Source organism: Myotis nattereri (assembly GCF_964212035.1).
Source record: "Myotis nattereri genome assembly, chromosome: 1".
NCBI classification, from domain to species: Eukaryota; Metazoa; Chordata; class Mammalia; order Chiroptera; family Vespertilionidae; genus Myotis; species Myotis nattereri.
Window position 1 is genome coordinate 164138036 of NC_138075.1, and position 16664 is coordinate 164154699.

Here is a 16664-nt window from a genome sequence, read left to right on the forward strand (position 1 = left end):
GCAATAAAACAGATTTTTAAAAAACCATTAAGGTGTAGATATCAAAATTGTAAAAAAGGAAATCTCTCGATATCCCACCCACAGCCCCAGTCGTCTCCTTTGGACACTGCTGTTTAGTGTCTTATCCTTCTAGAATGTTCCCACATGCACTCAAACTAAACCCACCCTGTTCTAAGGGAGCCCTGCTATCAACTCCTGTCTCCCCCCCCCCCACCACCACCACCACCTAACACCATGGGTCTCATCAACCTTCCAAATCACATGCCCACGCATCCTTACAAACCTTCCGCCTGCGTTATTTTGGAGGCTTTGATGGAGGCTACGTATGTAGGTTCAGTCTGTTCTGAGATGGAGGGAGGGAGGGAGGGAGCCGGCAGGAAGGGGCGTGGGCCTTTGGGGCGGGTGTGGGTGCAGCGCCTGGTGGCCTCCAGGTGGAGGTGTTCTAATTCTCTCCTGTTTGCTCTAGTGGCAGTGCTGTGGGGCTTTTGGAGCTGATGATTGGAACCTAAATATTTACTTCAATTGCACAGATTCCAATGCAAGTCGGGAGAGGTGCGGTGTGCCATTCTCCTGCTGCACTAAAGACCCCGCGGTAAGTGGGGCAGCACAGGGCCCGCCTGCTCCCGCGTCACCCGGACGGTGTGGGATGGGCAGAGGGGTGGTGTTCTTCTGGAAACCTCCTACCTGCTTCGTCCGGATTGTCGCTCCTGCAGGGCCTATAGGGGTCAGTTCTTCCCTGTAGGAGTGATCATCGCTCCTGTCCCGAGCCTTTGTGTGCCTTGGCTCAGTGAAGTCTGGAACATTCCTGCCAGCAGACACCAACATTATCTTCCCTTTTTAGGTGAAATCGAGGCCCCTGGGTTTTAAGTCCCTACCCAAGCTCACATCGCCAGCAAATGTTGGCGTTGTTCCTTCTTTATAGGCTCACTTGGGAGCTCTCTCATTGGGTTGCGGTTAGTAACCCTCTTCTTCCCGACTTAGTTGTGGGGGACACATTGGAATAGAAGAGTTTGAGACCAGAATGCTATGTGGGAAGAGCATAGCTGCCCAGATTCATTTGTAGCCTGTCCCCAAGCATGCACCCTCAGAGCTGCCCTTGCCCCCATCATGCAGATTCGAGTGGGCACTGATGAGTTCATGGCCATTTCCCCCTGGAAGGTAGAGGGTGTGCAGCTCTTCAAAAGGGGCGTGGCCTTGGGGTGGGGAAGCAGAAGTTCCCTGCAGCCTGCCCATCGCCCATCACCCATCGCCCCTGGTGGGGGTCCGCCTGGGCTGTTACTCTTGGTCTGAAGAGACTGAGAATCAGGAAGGCCTGTGCTCGCTGCTCTGGGATCTCGCCAGGACAGCTGACCTTCCCCACTGGCTGGTTTCTCCCTTTTCTCTGAGGAGGCCCAAAGGCAAGAGTGCCCGGCAGAGCCCAGGGTGCCCGCTCAGGCAGTCTCGCCCTGGCCGGCCGATGCCAGCTGCTCTGTCTCCCATTCTGCCCTGTGTTAACATTCCATCATACAAACTCCGAAGTTCACAGAAGGCATTATGTCTCCCCTTTCAGCGACAGATCCTCTGGGTAGAGGTATCTCATTCCATAAATGCCAAGCTAACAATTTCCACCCACCCCCTGCAGAGGGGGGAAAAAAAACAACAAGCCTAAAAGAGGGGAATCTGCATTTCTGATCAGGGCTGTCGGATGTCAGAACATGTGTCCATGTGATACGTGACTAGGGTGTTGTTCTGTTTTTAATGAAGTCATGTATTCTCATTGAAAACTCATCTAAATAACATAGAAATATACATATTAAAAAGTAGAAGTCCTTCTCCCCCTCCCACCACCAAAGAGAGCAAAAATGAAGCCAGTCATGATGCCCATTCAGCATGGTTTTTATCTGTCTCCAGTTCCCTAAACACCGTACACGTAGTGAAGCTGTCAGCTCTGAATCCTGCACCTCCCACAGAATGGGCTTGCCCTCCTTCCTGGTATTTCCTGAGCTTCTGTTTTCCTCATTTGGAAAAGGGCATATTTTAATACCTATTTCTGGGGATTGTTAAAATAACGACATGGGGTAGCATATCAGAGTGCTTACCGAGGCGCCCGGTCCGTCTGCGTGCCCGATGCACATTGTATTACCCTGAGTGGGCATCTTCTGCTGATCCTCCGTGGGCTTCTAACCGGCGTGACTGTCACTGTCCTGTTTTCTTTCCCCACCAGGAAGATGTCATCAACACTCAGTGTGGCTACGATGCCAGGCAGAAACCAGTAAGTGGTACCATCTTGTCGCTTGGCGCACGGGGTGTTGGAGGAGCCTTGGGACTTGCGTGCTGACGCTGTGTTCTCCTCTTCCCTTGTGAAGGAGGTCGACCAGCAGATCGTAATCTACACGAAAGGCTGCGTGCCCCAGTTTGAGAAGTGGCTGCAGGACAATTTGACCATCGTGGCCGGCGTGTTCATAGGCATTGCGTTGCTGCAGGTAAGGCCAGACTCCTTCCTGGAGAATCCTCACCAGGCCGGGCACTTTGCCGGATCACCTTAACGGCCCAGTAATTAAGTATTTAAGACACAATTGGAGGGGCTGGGAAACAGACCCAAATTCTGTGGTATTTTATTAAAGCTCTGATTTTAGATGCAACTCTATCCTAAAATACATTAGGAAACTGGTTGTTTTTTTTCCTTTTGAAGATGGAGACATTGATGGGGTCAGTGCATTTCCATGGGCTCAATAATTAATTCTGTGTGTGCCAGCTGGGCAGACAGGAATGGTCAAAAGCGGATCCAAGTGGTGAGGTTAAGGTTTTTTTGGATTTTTACAAACATGCTGGGTCCCATTCTGCCTCTGGCCCACCTTCACAGAGTGCTAGTGAGGGAAAGGAGTGCCCACCTTTCCTCCTGGGCAGTCCCAAGTGCGAGCTTTTTCATCCGGTAGAGACGTGATACTTTTCTTCAAGCCCAAATGCGGTGCGGTGGTTGAAAGAAACGAAAGAAGACCTAAATAACGAAAGCCTTCCCATACTCATGGACTGACAGGCTTACTATCGCTAATGTGGCAGTATGGCTCAAATCCATCTACAGATTCAGTGCAATCTCTGAATTCAAACTGCCTTTTTTATTTTTTTTGTTTTTTTTCAAAAATGGACAAGTTAAACTAAAGAGAAAATGAACAAATGGGACTAAATCAAAATAAAAAGCTTCTGCACAGCAAAAGATACCATCAACAAAACAACAAGAAAACCCACTGCGTGGGAAAACATATTTGCCAATGTCATATCTGATAAGGGCCTAATCTCCAAAATTTATAGGGAACTCATACAACTTAACAAAAGGAAGATAAACAATCCAATCAAAAAATGAGCAAGGACCTAAATAGACACCTTTCAAAAGAGGACATTCAGAAAGCCAAGAGACATATGAAAACATGCTCAAAGTCACGAATCATCCGAGAGATACAAATCAAGACAACAATGAGGTACCATCTCACACCTGTCAGACTGGCTATCATCAACAAATCAACAAACGACAAGTGCTGGAGAGGATGTGGAGAAAAAGGAACACTCGTGCTTTGCTGGTGGGAATGCAGACTGGTGCAGCCACTATGGAAGACAGTATGGAGTTTCCTCAAAAAACTAAAAATGGAACTCCCATTTGACCCTGTGATCCCACTTCTAGGAATATATCCCAAGAAACCAGAAACACCAATCAGAAAGGATATATGCATCCATATGTTCATAGCAGCACAATTCACCATAGCTAAGATCTGGAAACAGCCTAAGTGCCCATCAGTAGATGAATGGATTAGAAAACTGTGGTACATCTACACGATGGAATACTATGCTGCTGTAAAAAAGAAGGAACTCTTACCATTTGCAACGGCATGGATGGAACTGGAGAACATTATGCTAAGTGAAATAAGCCAGTCAATGAAGGAAAAATACCACATGATCTCACTCATTCATGGATAATAGAGACCATTATAAACTTTTGAACAATAATAGATACAGAGGCAGAGCAGCCTCAAACAGATTGTCAAACTGCAGCGGGAAGGCCAGGGAGGGTTGGGGGGCAGGAGGGAGGGGGGTAAGAGATCAACTGAAGGACTTGTATGCATGCATATAAGCAAAACCAATGGACATAAGACACTGGGGGGTAGGGGAGGCCAGGGGATTGTCAAGGGTGGGGAAAAAAATAAGGACACATATGTAATACCCTTTGTAATACTTTAAGCAATAAAAATAATAATAAAAAAAATGGACAAGTTGATCCTAAAATTCATATGGAAATGTAAGGGACCCAGAAAAGCAAAACAAAGTTGAAAAAGAACAAATTTGGATAATTCACACTTCCCAATTCCAGACTTACTTCAGAGGTGCAGGCATCACAATAGTGCCTCCTGGCATAAGGTTGGCATATAGATCAGTGGAACAGAATAGAAAGTCCAGAAGTAAACCCATGCATCGATGGCCAGTAGATTTTTGACAAGGGAACCAAGACCGTTCACTGGGGCAAAAATAGTCTTTTCAACAAATGGTGCTGGACCAACTAACTATCTATATGCAAAAGAATAAATTTGAACTCCTACCTCACACCATACATGAAAATTAACTCAAAATAGACCAAAGACCAAAATATAAGAGCTAAAACTATAAAACTCTCAGGAGAAAGTACAGGTGTAGGAGAAAGTACAGGTGTAGCTCTTTGTGACCCAGGAGCAGGTGGTTTTCTTAGACATGACAACACAAGCACAAGCAACCAAAGAAATAGACCAATTCGACTTTGTCAAAATTAAAAACTGTGCTAAAAATACTAAGAACATGAAATGACAACCCACAAAATGGAAGAAAATATTTGCAAATCATTATATCTGGTAAGGATCAAGTATCTGGACTGTACAAAAAACAACTCAACAGTTAAAAAGTCAAACCCAATTTAAAGATGGACAAAGAATTTGAATAGCCATGTCTCCAGAGAAGATACAAATGGCTAGTAAGCAAGTGAGGAGATAGAACGCCACCATTAATTGTTAGGGAAATTCAAATAAAAACCACAGTGAGATACCTACCACTTCACACAGCAGGATGGACATACAGTTGACCCTTGAACAACATGGGTTTCAGCTGTGTGGGTCCACTCATAAGCACATTTTTTAAAAAAATATATTTTTATTCATTTTTTACAGAGAAGAAGGGAGAGGGATAGAGAGTCAGAAACATCGATGAGAGGGAAGCATCGATCAGCTGCCTCCCGCACATCCCCCACTGGGGATGTGCCTGCAACCCAGGTACATGCCCCTGACCGGAATCGAACCTGGGACTCTTCAGTCCGCAGGCCGACACTCTATCCAGTGAGCCAAACCGGCTAGGGCAGCACTTTTTTTTTTTTTTAACTGACCACAGTTCAGTTGATCTATGTAGTTCAACTGACTGAGGTTGGGAATCCGAGTATGCAGAAAACTGACTAGTTATGTGCGGATTTTTCAACTGCATGGGATTGCAGCACCCGTAACCCCCATGTTGCTCAGGGGTGAACTGTAATGATAGAGGAAGATAATAACGAGTTGTCGAGGATGTGAAGAAATTGGAACCCTCACACATCACTGAAGGGAATGAAAATGATGCGGCCTCTACGGAAAACAATTGGCAATTCCTCAGAAAATTACAGTTACCAATTCTATTCTGAGGTATGTAGCCCAGAGAATTAAAAACATGTGTTCACCCAAAAACGTATATACAGATGTTCATAGTGATATTATGCATAAGAGCCCAAAAAAGGAAACACTGCAGATGCCCATCACCTGCTGAATGGAAAAACAAAATATGTTTTATCCATATAATGGAATATTACTCAAACCATCAAAAGGATTGACTACTGGTACATGCTACAACATGGACCTTGAATACACTTTGCGATGTGAAAGTGGACTGACACAAAAGGCCAGATGTTATATGATTCCATTTATATGAAATGTCCAGAATGAGCAAATTCAAAGGAAGTAGATTAGTGGTTGGCAGGACTGTGGAGATGTGGGGCATGGGAATGACTGCTAACGGGTACAGTTTCTTTCTGGGGTGATGAAATGTATGGGAAACAGATAGTGGTCATAGTTGCATATCCATGTGAGTACACGAAAAACCACTGAATTATGCACTTTAAAGGAATGGATTTTACAGTATATGAATTACATATCAATTTAAAAGATCAAAGATAAGGAAAATCAGATTCAGCCCGGCCAGTGTGGCTCAGTGGTTGAGTATTGACCCATGAGCCAGAAGGTCGAGGTTTGATTCCCAGTCAGGGCACATGCCCAGGTTGTGGGCTCGATCTCCAGCAGGGGGCGTGCAAGAGGCAGCTGATCAATGATTCTCTCTCATCATTAGTGTTTCTATTTCCTTGTCCTTCTCCCTTCCTCTCTCTGAAATCCATAAATATATATATATATATATATTTTTTTTTAAATATATTTTATTGATTTTTTACAGAGAGGAAGAGAGAGAGATAGTCAGAAACATCGATGAGAGAGAAACATCGATCAGCTGCCTCCTGCACATCCCCCACTGGGGATGTGCCCGCAACCCAGGTACACGCCCCTGACCGGAATCGAACCCGGGACCCCTCAGTCCGCAGGCTGACGCTCTATCCACTGAGCCAAACCGGTTTTGGCCATAAAAATATATTTAAAAAAGAAAAAGAAAAATAGGATTCATTGGCCAAGGAAAAGCCTAATGATGTTCAGAGTTTCACTGTTTGACTCTTTTTCTTCCTTTCTCAGATTTTTGGGATATGCCTGGCCCAGAACCTGGTGAGCGACATCGAAGCTGTCAGGGCCAGCTGGTAGAGCGGAGCGCCTGCCACCGCCGCCTAACACTGGACACCCAGCCTCCCGCACCCTCCAGCGGCCCGACCGCATTCACGCCGCACGGAGCCGGCACAAGGGCATCTTGCAATTCCACCTGACGGAGCTGCCAAGAACTTGTTCTGGGGGGTGAAGCTGAGAAATGCTGCTTACTGACAGAATTAAAGAAACAATAACCAGTATGCAAGTCGTTGCGCCGTGAATCTCTACTGTAGCCATGAATTTATGGATGGTTGGATCCTTAACCAAAAAAAGAGGAAAAGGGAGGGTGGGGAACTCGTATGTACTTGAATGTGTGGGGAAAGCCTTGTTCTCCACAGGAGCGATTGGAGGGCTGGGAGAGGCAGCGTTGCCCTTCCTCACGCCGTGGCCTGAAGATGTGATCTTTCCTGAAACCCAGCCCCTGCCCTGTGAGGGCTGGGCCACTGGCGTCCCTTCACTGGACATCGCAAGGAACTGCGACAACTCACGTCCCAGGGAGAAAGCAACTTGTCCTTGGGGTCAGATTTCGAGATCGAGTTCAGCAAGTGACGAGCTGGCACATTGGGCCTCCTGATGAGAGAAGTTGTGTATTTCGCGTGCGCTGAGCAGACCCTGGGAGCACCCCGTGAGACTGGAATTCAGCAGGACAGATCTTTTTTTAAGGGGCCTGCACTTTATTTACCTGTGACATCCAAGGAGAAAATGAGGCTCATGACAAGGTATTAGTTGGACACACCCTCACCCCAGCCACTCAAGTAGGTGTCGGATTCTTCAGAAACTGCGGCTTTGGCTTTTTTTTTCTTGCCTTTTTTTGTTTTAGACTCCCCAAAAGCTGCCGTTTCTGTTAAATTTTTAAGTGTTTCCTTACAAGCTCGAATATTAATTTTGTGTGTGTAATCTCCCCGCATGACCTGTGAATCTGAATCCATTCTCTCCTCCCGCCATCTCTCCGACAACATTGATAGGTGTGGTGTGGTGTGGTCAGCATTGGGGGGGTTCACGCCGAGAGGGGTGGCGGTCCCGCCTGGCTGGGAAGGGGCCAGCCGGGCCCGCGAGATGCTTCCATGGACTCAGCAATCGCTCAGCCATACGGGTCGCCATGGTCTCTGCTGCATCCTGCCCTCCCTCTCCTGGAATGGAAGTGAACCCCTTTCCAAAATGCTGACACATCAGGAAGCTTCTAGTGGGGTTTTTCCCTCTTCTGGTTTTAGTTTTATTTTTTTTAAAGAGAAGAGTGCGTGGGCAGAGCTCTCTCTGTTCTCGTAGTGCAGGCTAACCATCAGGATGGCGACAAAGCACACATACTCCGAGGGGGGACGTTGGCGGGCAGGTGTTCTGAGTCTGAGACGAAAACCACCTGCAGGTGCTGCCACCCACCCTGGCCCGCCTCCAGGAGGGAGGGACCCGTCTTGCCCCCAGATTTTAATCCAACCTCATCTACCGGGATGTCACCCTCCCGGGGAGCAGGTATAGTCTGTGGAGCGCTGGGAAAACCACAGGCGTCTTTCACGGTGATGACACGTTCTCCATCGCATCGCTGGGCAGCTGCGAGGTACTTTGTGAACTTGAGCAAGGCTTTCTGCGCCCGCCCCCTGGCGCATCGCTGCGGCCGGTGCACGGGTGGGTCTGCTCTGAGCGAGGACTGCAGTTGACAGTACCTGGTCTCCGGGGTTGGGTGTGTCTGACTCTGCATGTGTGTGTGTGTGTGTGTCTCTGTATCGTTAGCGATGTCCATCCCGTGCTCCAGCTGTGAGATGGTTTTATCTCGTCTCGGCCCCACCATGGATGTCCTGTGACGTCATTCCAACACGGAGTCAGCTCTCCGGCTGGCACGCTTGTCCTTCCTGTTCATTACCTCATCCTCCAGGGAACTCCCTCTGACCAGCTGATTCAGAACCGGGCAAGATTCCCCCCTTCGGCACATCCAGTGAAAGGCCAAACAGAAGTCCAAGTGAGTTTTAAATTTTAAGGAACCACCCTTTATTTTTTACACTTGAGAGTGGTTGTAATAAAGGCTGTCATTAATAAACTTGGTTCTACCTTGCGTGGGGTTATGTCTGTCTTCATTGCTTCTCTCTTGAAATTGCAAAAGTCTCGGATGCGGTGGTTCCCAAACCTCAGCAGCCGCGTCAGAATCCCCGATGGCTTGTGGAAACCCAGATGGCTGTGTCTGCCTCTTCCCAGACTGAATTCCCGATTTAGTCCTTCTGGGGAGGGGGGGTTGAGAAGGTGCTGTTCTGACTGGTTCGCGGTGATGGTTTGCTGGCGATGCTGTTGCCATGTGTTTTGAGAGCACAATTTGAGAACCCCGCTCTGGTCTGGTTCTCTCGGGGGAAGGGACAGGGAACATTTTGTGATTGGTAGGGAAAGGTCTCTTGGTGCTGCCGGCTAATGGGAGACGGCAGAGCGGAGTGTGTAGGAATCTCTGTTCCTAAGGCCATTGCTGCTCACAGCCTCCCAGAGACCATGTGGCGTGCAGATCATCAGGCCTTGCCCCTAGCAGTTCTGTGGTGGGGGAGCCAGAGCCTATATATTTTTTTATTTATTTATTTTTTCCAGAGAGCCTATATGTTTAAGAAAGTCCCATTGAAAATTTAATGCACAGTGAGGATTAGGACTCACATGGGCCTAAGTAAATGTTGATAATATTCACAACCTTTTTCTAAGAAAATAATTTCTAGTAGTCCCTTAGAGCAGGAATTTTAGCCCCTAGGAGAAATGCTGACTTATTTTGAGTTATCACCACAGAAGGAGACTTCTGTCTTCAGAACTGTCAGGGATTTTCTTCATAGATTAAATGAAAACAACATTTTAAGGTTCACACAGTATTTTCAGACCCCGACCCTGTGTCAGGACTGCTTTGGGAAATGTTTGCCTCCTACCCCTGGATACTTGAGACCACAAATGTTACTTTGACTTTAGGGGAGTGTATCTGTGGTGATGGGAGGTCACCAGTCCCCATTTCTTGAGTTGACTTCGCTGTGCTGGAGATCATCTTACGTACAGGAGGCTGTTTGTCATTCTTGCTCTCGGCAAACTCGAGGCCCAGAAAGGAGAAATATTACAGCTCAGAAGTAAAGGGATTCAGCCTGGCTTGTGTGGCTCAGTGGTTGAGCATCAACCAATGAACCAGGAGGTCACTGGCTCGATTCCTGGTCAGGGCATATGCCCCGGTTGCCGGCTTGATCCCCAGTGTGGGGCCTGAAGGAGGCAGCTGATCAGTAATTCTCTCTCCTCATTGATGTTTCTGTCTGTCTCTTCCTCTCTGAAATCAATAAAAATATATTTTGAGAAAAAGAAAGGAATGCTTTGTCTTGAACTCAGAACTTACAGGAAGTTTCCTCTGTGTAGGTAGGCTTGGAGGAGGATTATTCAATTTATATCTGTTACGTGACCGGTTACCACCAACATCACTGCCTCCATGATTTAAAAATATCTAATAGTGTTTTTCAGAATGAACACAGGGATTAAAAAGAAGAATTTTGCATCATGAAACACTTGAAAAAAAGGAGATCTTTGTTTTTTTCTTTCTACCCAGGAATGAACCTCTCACGTTGGCTCCAGCCTTCTCCCCGCCGCAGGCCCCCTCCTTCTGCTCTCGGGACTCTGAACAGGGTCTTGGCTTTTTCTGGTTTTGCAGTGTTCCTCGCAGGCCCTGTGCGCGCTCGGCAGGGACGCTTGCTCTGCAGTTCCTGGAGCTCCTCTCAGGGCTGCTGCCCGCCGCTGGGACGGGAGCCCTGGGAAGCGGCTGGACAAGGAGCAGCCAGGGGCCTGGCTGGCCCTCCCGGCTCCCTGGGTCCTTTATTCCACGAAGCCCCGCTGCCCTAGGGAAGCCTGTTCCGACTCCGAGGAGGAGCGGGAAGCTCTCCGCCCGCACTCCCCAGCGAGCCCTCTCCGCAGTGGGAAGCCTGGCCTTGCAATGAGGAGGAGAATGCGGTGTTTGCCTGGGAATAGGGACCCATGGTGACATCCACAGAGATCTTTATGTGACAACAGACAAGGCGGAGGTACCTGGGTGGGGCAGGGCGGAGAAGAGAAGCCAAAGCCATCTTTAGAATGGCCTGAGCCTTTCTTTTTGGAAGGGTTGGTGACGAAGTAAAGTTGATCGTTACAGTTTGGAGGACTTCTTTAAGTGGAGGAATAAAATACACTCCCTGTGGCCTGTTCATGCTGAGCAGGTCTCTCCTCAGCGGGGCGGCCCCGAGACGATGCCTGGGTTAGGCCGCTCCTGGGGTCCGTGAACCCCAAGCAAAGCCCCGATTCCTCCACTGCCAGGAGCCCTCCTGCCGGGAGAGGGTGAGTTCCTGGGCTTTACCCTTCACCAGCGTAGTGCGGACACAGCGGTGTGCAAACAAGGCAGCGCTTCCCATGTTGTTGCCCCGTGTTTAAGGCGTAGTTGCATTCTCTGTGGGAGAAAGACAACCTTTTAAATCGGGAGTGTATCGTGTCTTCGGTTTTGCTTTTGCAGAACTGGCTTGAACAGGAACCTTTTGATGGCCTGCCCTCTGGTGGTGAGCCTGCGGAAGCCCGGGCGGCTGGATAGTTGCTGCAGGGCTGAAAACTGCCCATGGAGAGGTGCTCGCACTTTGCAGGAGGAAGGCTCTACAGCTGTATGCTGGGTCCCTTCGCACACTCCTGAAAGTGGCATCGCCTGCCCTAGAGAGCTGGGGAGCTGGGTGTTGAACCCCCGTCACATCTACATCCTGATTCTGCTGCTAGGACTTCAAAGGGCACAGCCCTCCAGCCTAGACTCCCGGTTCATGGAAGAGGTGGGGGTGATCTAAAATGACTCATCTGCCAGGCAGATAACTCTTTGGGAACAATGAATGGAACATTCCCATCTACTCCCTCTCAAAGCACCCGTGCGGATCACCTGGAGTTTGCTTCTACCTGAGAATTTGCAGCCTTGGTTGTGACGGTGGTGGAGATGGGTAGGGTGTTGGGCCGGTCTGGACCACTGACTGTAACTTGTGTTTTAGGAGTTTGATACGGGTGGGATTGCATCTTCTCAAAGTCCATGTGTTGAAATCCTAACCCGGATTCCTCAGAATGTGACTGTATTGGGGAGTAGGGTTGTTGCATGTGTAACTAGGTAAGAGGAAGTGATATCCTGCCTAGCCAGTGTTCCTGTACGAAGGCAAACTTGGGCTCAGAGGCACACACGGGGAGATGGCCAGGTGAACACGAAGGCAGAGATGGAGGGAATGTCCGTAAGCCATGGACCACTAAAGACCACTAAGAACCGCCAGCGAGCCTTGGAGCCTGGAAGGCATGGAACCTGTTCTGCCTTGGCCTGCAGGACCCGACGCTGCTGACATCTGGACTTTGGCCTTCACCCTCCCGACTGTGAGACAATCCATGTCTGTGGTTTCAGCCTCCCTCCTGCTCTGTGGTCCTGCTGTGGAGTTGGAGGAAGCCGAGACGGGGTTTGGAGCCCTGTTGCAGATTTTCAGGCTGGAAATGGGAGGACTGCTCGGAGCTACTTTTTCACTAGAAGGATGCTGAGTGTGCTGGTGCCCCTTACTATTGGAGTGGGTGCAACGGAACATGGCGTGGGGTGCCCTCTCCGCATTTGCCCTGAGCTCCTGGAAACAGTCTTGTCACCTTTGGTGGGACATTTTAAAATAAGCAGTGCTTTATCTCATTCTGACTTATGATGGCAGTGCTGCAGACTATGTTTATGGGATCCGGTGATCTTAAATGCAACATGCTGGAGTGATGAAGAATCCTATCTAATAAAAGAGAAACATGGTAATTAGCCGTACATCCGCTACCCTTCCCACTGGCTAATCAGGGCGATATGCAAATTAACTGCCAGCCAAGATGGCGGCCGGCAGCCAGGCAGCTTGAAGCGAACATGAGGCTTGCTTGCTCCAGTGATGGAGTAAGCCAATGTTCCCCACCTGCCGCTGCCGGCCTCTGAGCTTGCAGTTTGAAACATTGTTACAAATATAGAAGCTAAACAAAACCCCAGAAACCTGCTTTCAGCCAGCCGGGATCTCAGAGCTGGAGTTGAAACAGTGTTTTGATTATAGAACCCAAACAAACCAGATACCTGCTTTCAGCAGCCGAGGTCTCAGAGCTGGAGCCAAGCCTCAGAGCTAAAGCTGGCCCAGAATAAAAAAAGAAAAAAAAGAAAAAAGGAGTGGTTGGGAGCTTCAGTCACCCACCAGCCTGAAAACAGCCCTCAACCCCTCACCCAGACTGGCCAGGCACCCCAGTGGGGACCCCCACCCTGAAGGGTGTGTGACCAGCTGCAAACAGCCATCATCCCCTCACCCAGGCTGGCCAGGCACCCAAGCGGGACCCCCACCCTGATCCAGGACACCCTTCAGGGCAAACCAGCCGGCCCCCACCTGTGCACCAGGCCTCTATCCTATATAGTAAAAGGGTAATATGCCTCCCAGCACCGGGATCAGCGGAGCTGTGAGGCCTCCCGGCACCGGGATCAGCATGACAGGGGGCAGCGCCCAAACCCCCTGATCGCCCTGTGGCTCTGTGTGTGACAGGAGGCGGGGCCACAACCTCCCTATCGGCCCTGCTCTGTTCGTGACAGGGGAAGGCGCCCCAGCCCCCTGATCAGCCCTGCTCTGTGCCTGATAATGGGGAGATCCCCAACCCCCTGATCGACCCTGCTCTGTGTGTGACAGGGTACGGAGCCCCAACCCCCCTGATGGGCCCTGCTCTGTGGTAGGGGGCAGTGCCCCAACCCCCCAATTGGCCCTACCTTGAGTGTGACTGAGAGTGGCATCACAACCTCCTGATCTGCCCTGCTCTGTGCATGACGGGCAGCACCCCAACTCCCCAATCAGCCCTGCTCTGAGCCCAACCAGGGGCTGCACCTAGGGATTGGGCCTGCCCTCTGCCACCGGGGAGCAGGCCTAAGCCAGCAGGTCATTATCTCCCAAGGGGTCCCAGACTGCGAGAAGGCACAGGCTGGGCTGAGGGACCCCCCCAAGTGCACAAATTTTTGTGCACCGGGCCTCTAGTCTTACCTAATAATAGACAAACATGTAAATTGACCGTCCCTCTGCTATGCTCACCAGCCAATCAGGAGAGTATTCAAATTAACCAAAGATGGCGGTTAATCTGAATACGTAGGCGCAAAGCGGCAGATTCGAAGACGAAGGCTCCAGCCAGAGCAGCGAAGACTGAAGGCTCCAGCTGGAGCAGCGAAGGCCTGGGTCCCGGGTGCTGGAGGGAAACCGGTGCCGGCAGCCCGGGGAAAAGAAGGCCTATTGCACAAATCTTCGTGCAACGAGCCTCTAGTCATAAATAAAAGTGCTTCTTTCCCAGGATGTATGCTTCCTTGAGGCTTATTACTTCGTGAAAGAATCAGCCCAATAGTTCCATGAGTCCCTACTGCACACCAGCTAGCAGAGGTGAATCCTAACCCTAAGCACAACCCCAACCCTAACCTAGCCATAGCGCAACCCTAAGCATAATGCAAACACTAAGCGTGTCATAACCCTAACCCTAACCTAAAACCAACCATAACCTTAACATAAACTTCACACTAATGCTAACCAACAGACTAACCCTATCAAAAACCTAATCATAACCCTAAACCTAACCCTATCATAACTCTAAACCTAACCGTACACCTAACAATAATCATAACCCAACCCTAACCTTAACACTAATACTAACCCTTAGTCTAACCATAACCCTATCCTAACCCTAACCTTAACCCTAACCATAAACCTAACACTAACACTAATAATAACCCAAACATAACCTTACAGATAATGCTAAGGCTATCCTTAACCCAAGCCTAACCCTAAAACTAAACCTAACTGTAACCTTAACTCTAATCCTGTCCCTATCATAACCCTAACCCTAACCCTAACCCTAACCCTAACCCTAACCCTAACCTTAACTCTAACCCTGTCCCTATCATAACCCTAACGCTAACCCTAACCGTATCCCAATTGGAACCCAAACCCTAACCCTAACCCTATCATAAACCTAACACTAACCCTATCATAACCATAACCCTAATGCTATCCCTAAACCTAACCCTAACCCTAACCCTAGTTGGGGGCCATCAAACCCTAACAACCCTAACTCTAACCCTAACCCTAGCTGGAGGCCATCTAACCCTAACCCTAACCCTAGCTAAGGCCATCTAACCCTAATCCTAACCTTAACCCTAACCCTAACCCTAGCTGGGGCCCATCTAACCCTAACGCTAACCCTAAACCTAACCCTAGCTGGGGCCCATCTAACCCTAACCCTAACCCTAACCCTAGCTGGGGCCCATCTAACCCTAACCCTAACCCTAACCCTAGCTGGGGCCCATCTAACCCTAACCCTAACCCTAACCCTAGCTGGGGCCCATCTAACCCTAACCCTAACCCTAGCTGGGGCCCATCTAACCCTAACCCTAACCCTAACCCTAGCTGGGGCCCATCTAACCCTAACCCTAACCCTAACCCTAGCTGGGGCCCATCTAACCCTAACCCTAACCCTAACCCTAGCTGGGGCCCATCTAACCCTAACCCTAACCCTAACCCTAGCTGGGGCCCATCTAACCCTAACCCTAACCCTAACCCTAGCTGGGGCCCATCTAACCCTAACCCTAACCCTAACCCTAGCTGGGGCCCATCTAACCCTAACCCTATCATGTCCCTTACCCTGACCCTACACTAAACCTATCATAACCCTAACCCTAACCCTAACCCTAACCCTGACCCTATCCCTATCATAACCCTAGCCCTACCCTAACCCTAAACCTATCATAACTCTAACCATAACCATATACCTATCATAACCCAAATCCTAACTCTAAACCTAACCCTAACCATAAACTTAACCTTAATCCTAACACTAACACCAACCCCAACCCTAATCCTAACACTATCCCTATCATAACCCTATCCCTACCATAACCCAAACACTAATCCTAACACTATTTCTATCAAAACCCTAAACCTAAAGGTTATCCCTATCATAACCCTAACCGTAAACCTAACCATAATCCAAACCCTAACCCTAACCCAAACCCACCTCTAACCCTAACCCTATCAAAACCCTAACCCTATAACCCTAACCCTAGCCCTAACCCTATCATTACCCTAACCCTATCCCTATCATAACCCTAACCCTAATCCCAACCCTAACCCTAACCCAAACCTTATCATAACCCTAAACCTAACCCTAAAGCTAACCTTGTCCCTATTATAAACCTAACACTAACTCTAAACTTATTGTAACCTTAACCCTAAACTCAACACTAATCCAACCCATAATGCAACCCCGAGCATTATCCTAACCCTAACCCTGACGATAACCCAATCCTAACCCTAAACCCAACCCTATCCCTGTCATAACCCTAACCCCAACCCTAACATTACCCTAACCCTAACCGTAAACCTAACACTAACCTTCACCCTAACCCTATAACCCTAACCCTATTGTAACCCTAACCCTTTCGTAATCCTTTCAGAACCCTAAACTTATTGTAACCCTAACCCTAAACCCAACCCTATCCCTGTCATAACCCTAACCCCAACCCTAACATTACCCTAACCCTAACCGTAAACCTAACCCTATCGTAACCTCATCTCTAACCCTAACCCTATCCCTATCGTAACCCTAACCCTAACTCAACCCTAACCCCAATCCCTCACGTAAACCTAACCCTAACCCTAACCCTAACCTTACTCACCCTTACCCTCACCTTAACCTAATAGTTCGCATTTACTGAAAGTTTGCTGTGTTCTAGACCCTGGCTGTAATCACTCTGCATACGCATTTGAGGAAATGTAAACTGAGTAGCCCACGTGGGAAATTGACTTCAAGAGCTACACTGACATCTTCGGGTGGGGCCGAAGGGGAGCGAGG

At 48.9% G+C, this 16664-nt stretch overlaps 1 protein-coding gene across 2 annotated transcripts in view; it reads left to right on the forward strand.

Moving 5' to 3' along the window:
• Positions 1 to 8862, forward strand: part of TSPAN5 (tetraspanin 5) — a 180342-nt gene extending 171480 nt beyond the window's left edge. For both annotated transcript variants that reach the window (XM_081085768.1, XM_081085769.1), the window contains 4 exons: positions 467 to 592; positions 2204 to 2251; positions 2346 to 2462; positions 6753 to 8862. In XM_081085768.1, coding sequence (XP_080941894.1) covers positions 467 to 592; positions 2204 to 2251; positions 2346 to 2462; positions 6753 to 6818 — 357 coding nt within the window. In that variant the 3' untranslated portion in view covers positions 6819 to 8862. The remainder of the gene's footprint in view (positions 1 to 466; positions 593 to 2203; positions 2252 to 2345; positions 2463 to 6752) is intronic.
• The last annotated feature ends 7802 nt before the right edge of the window (positions 8863 to 16664 follow it).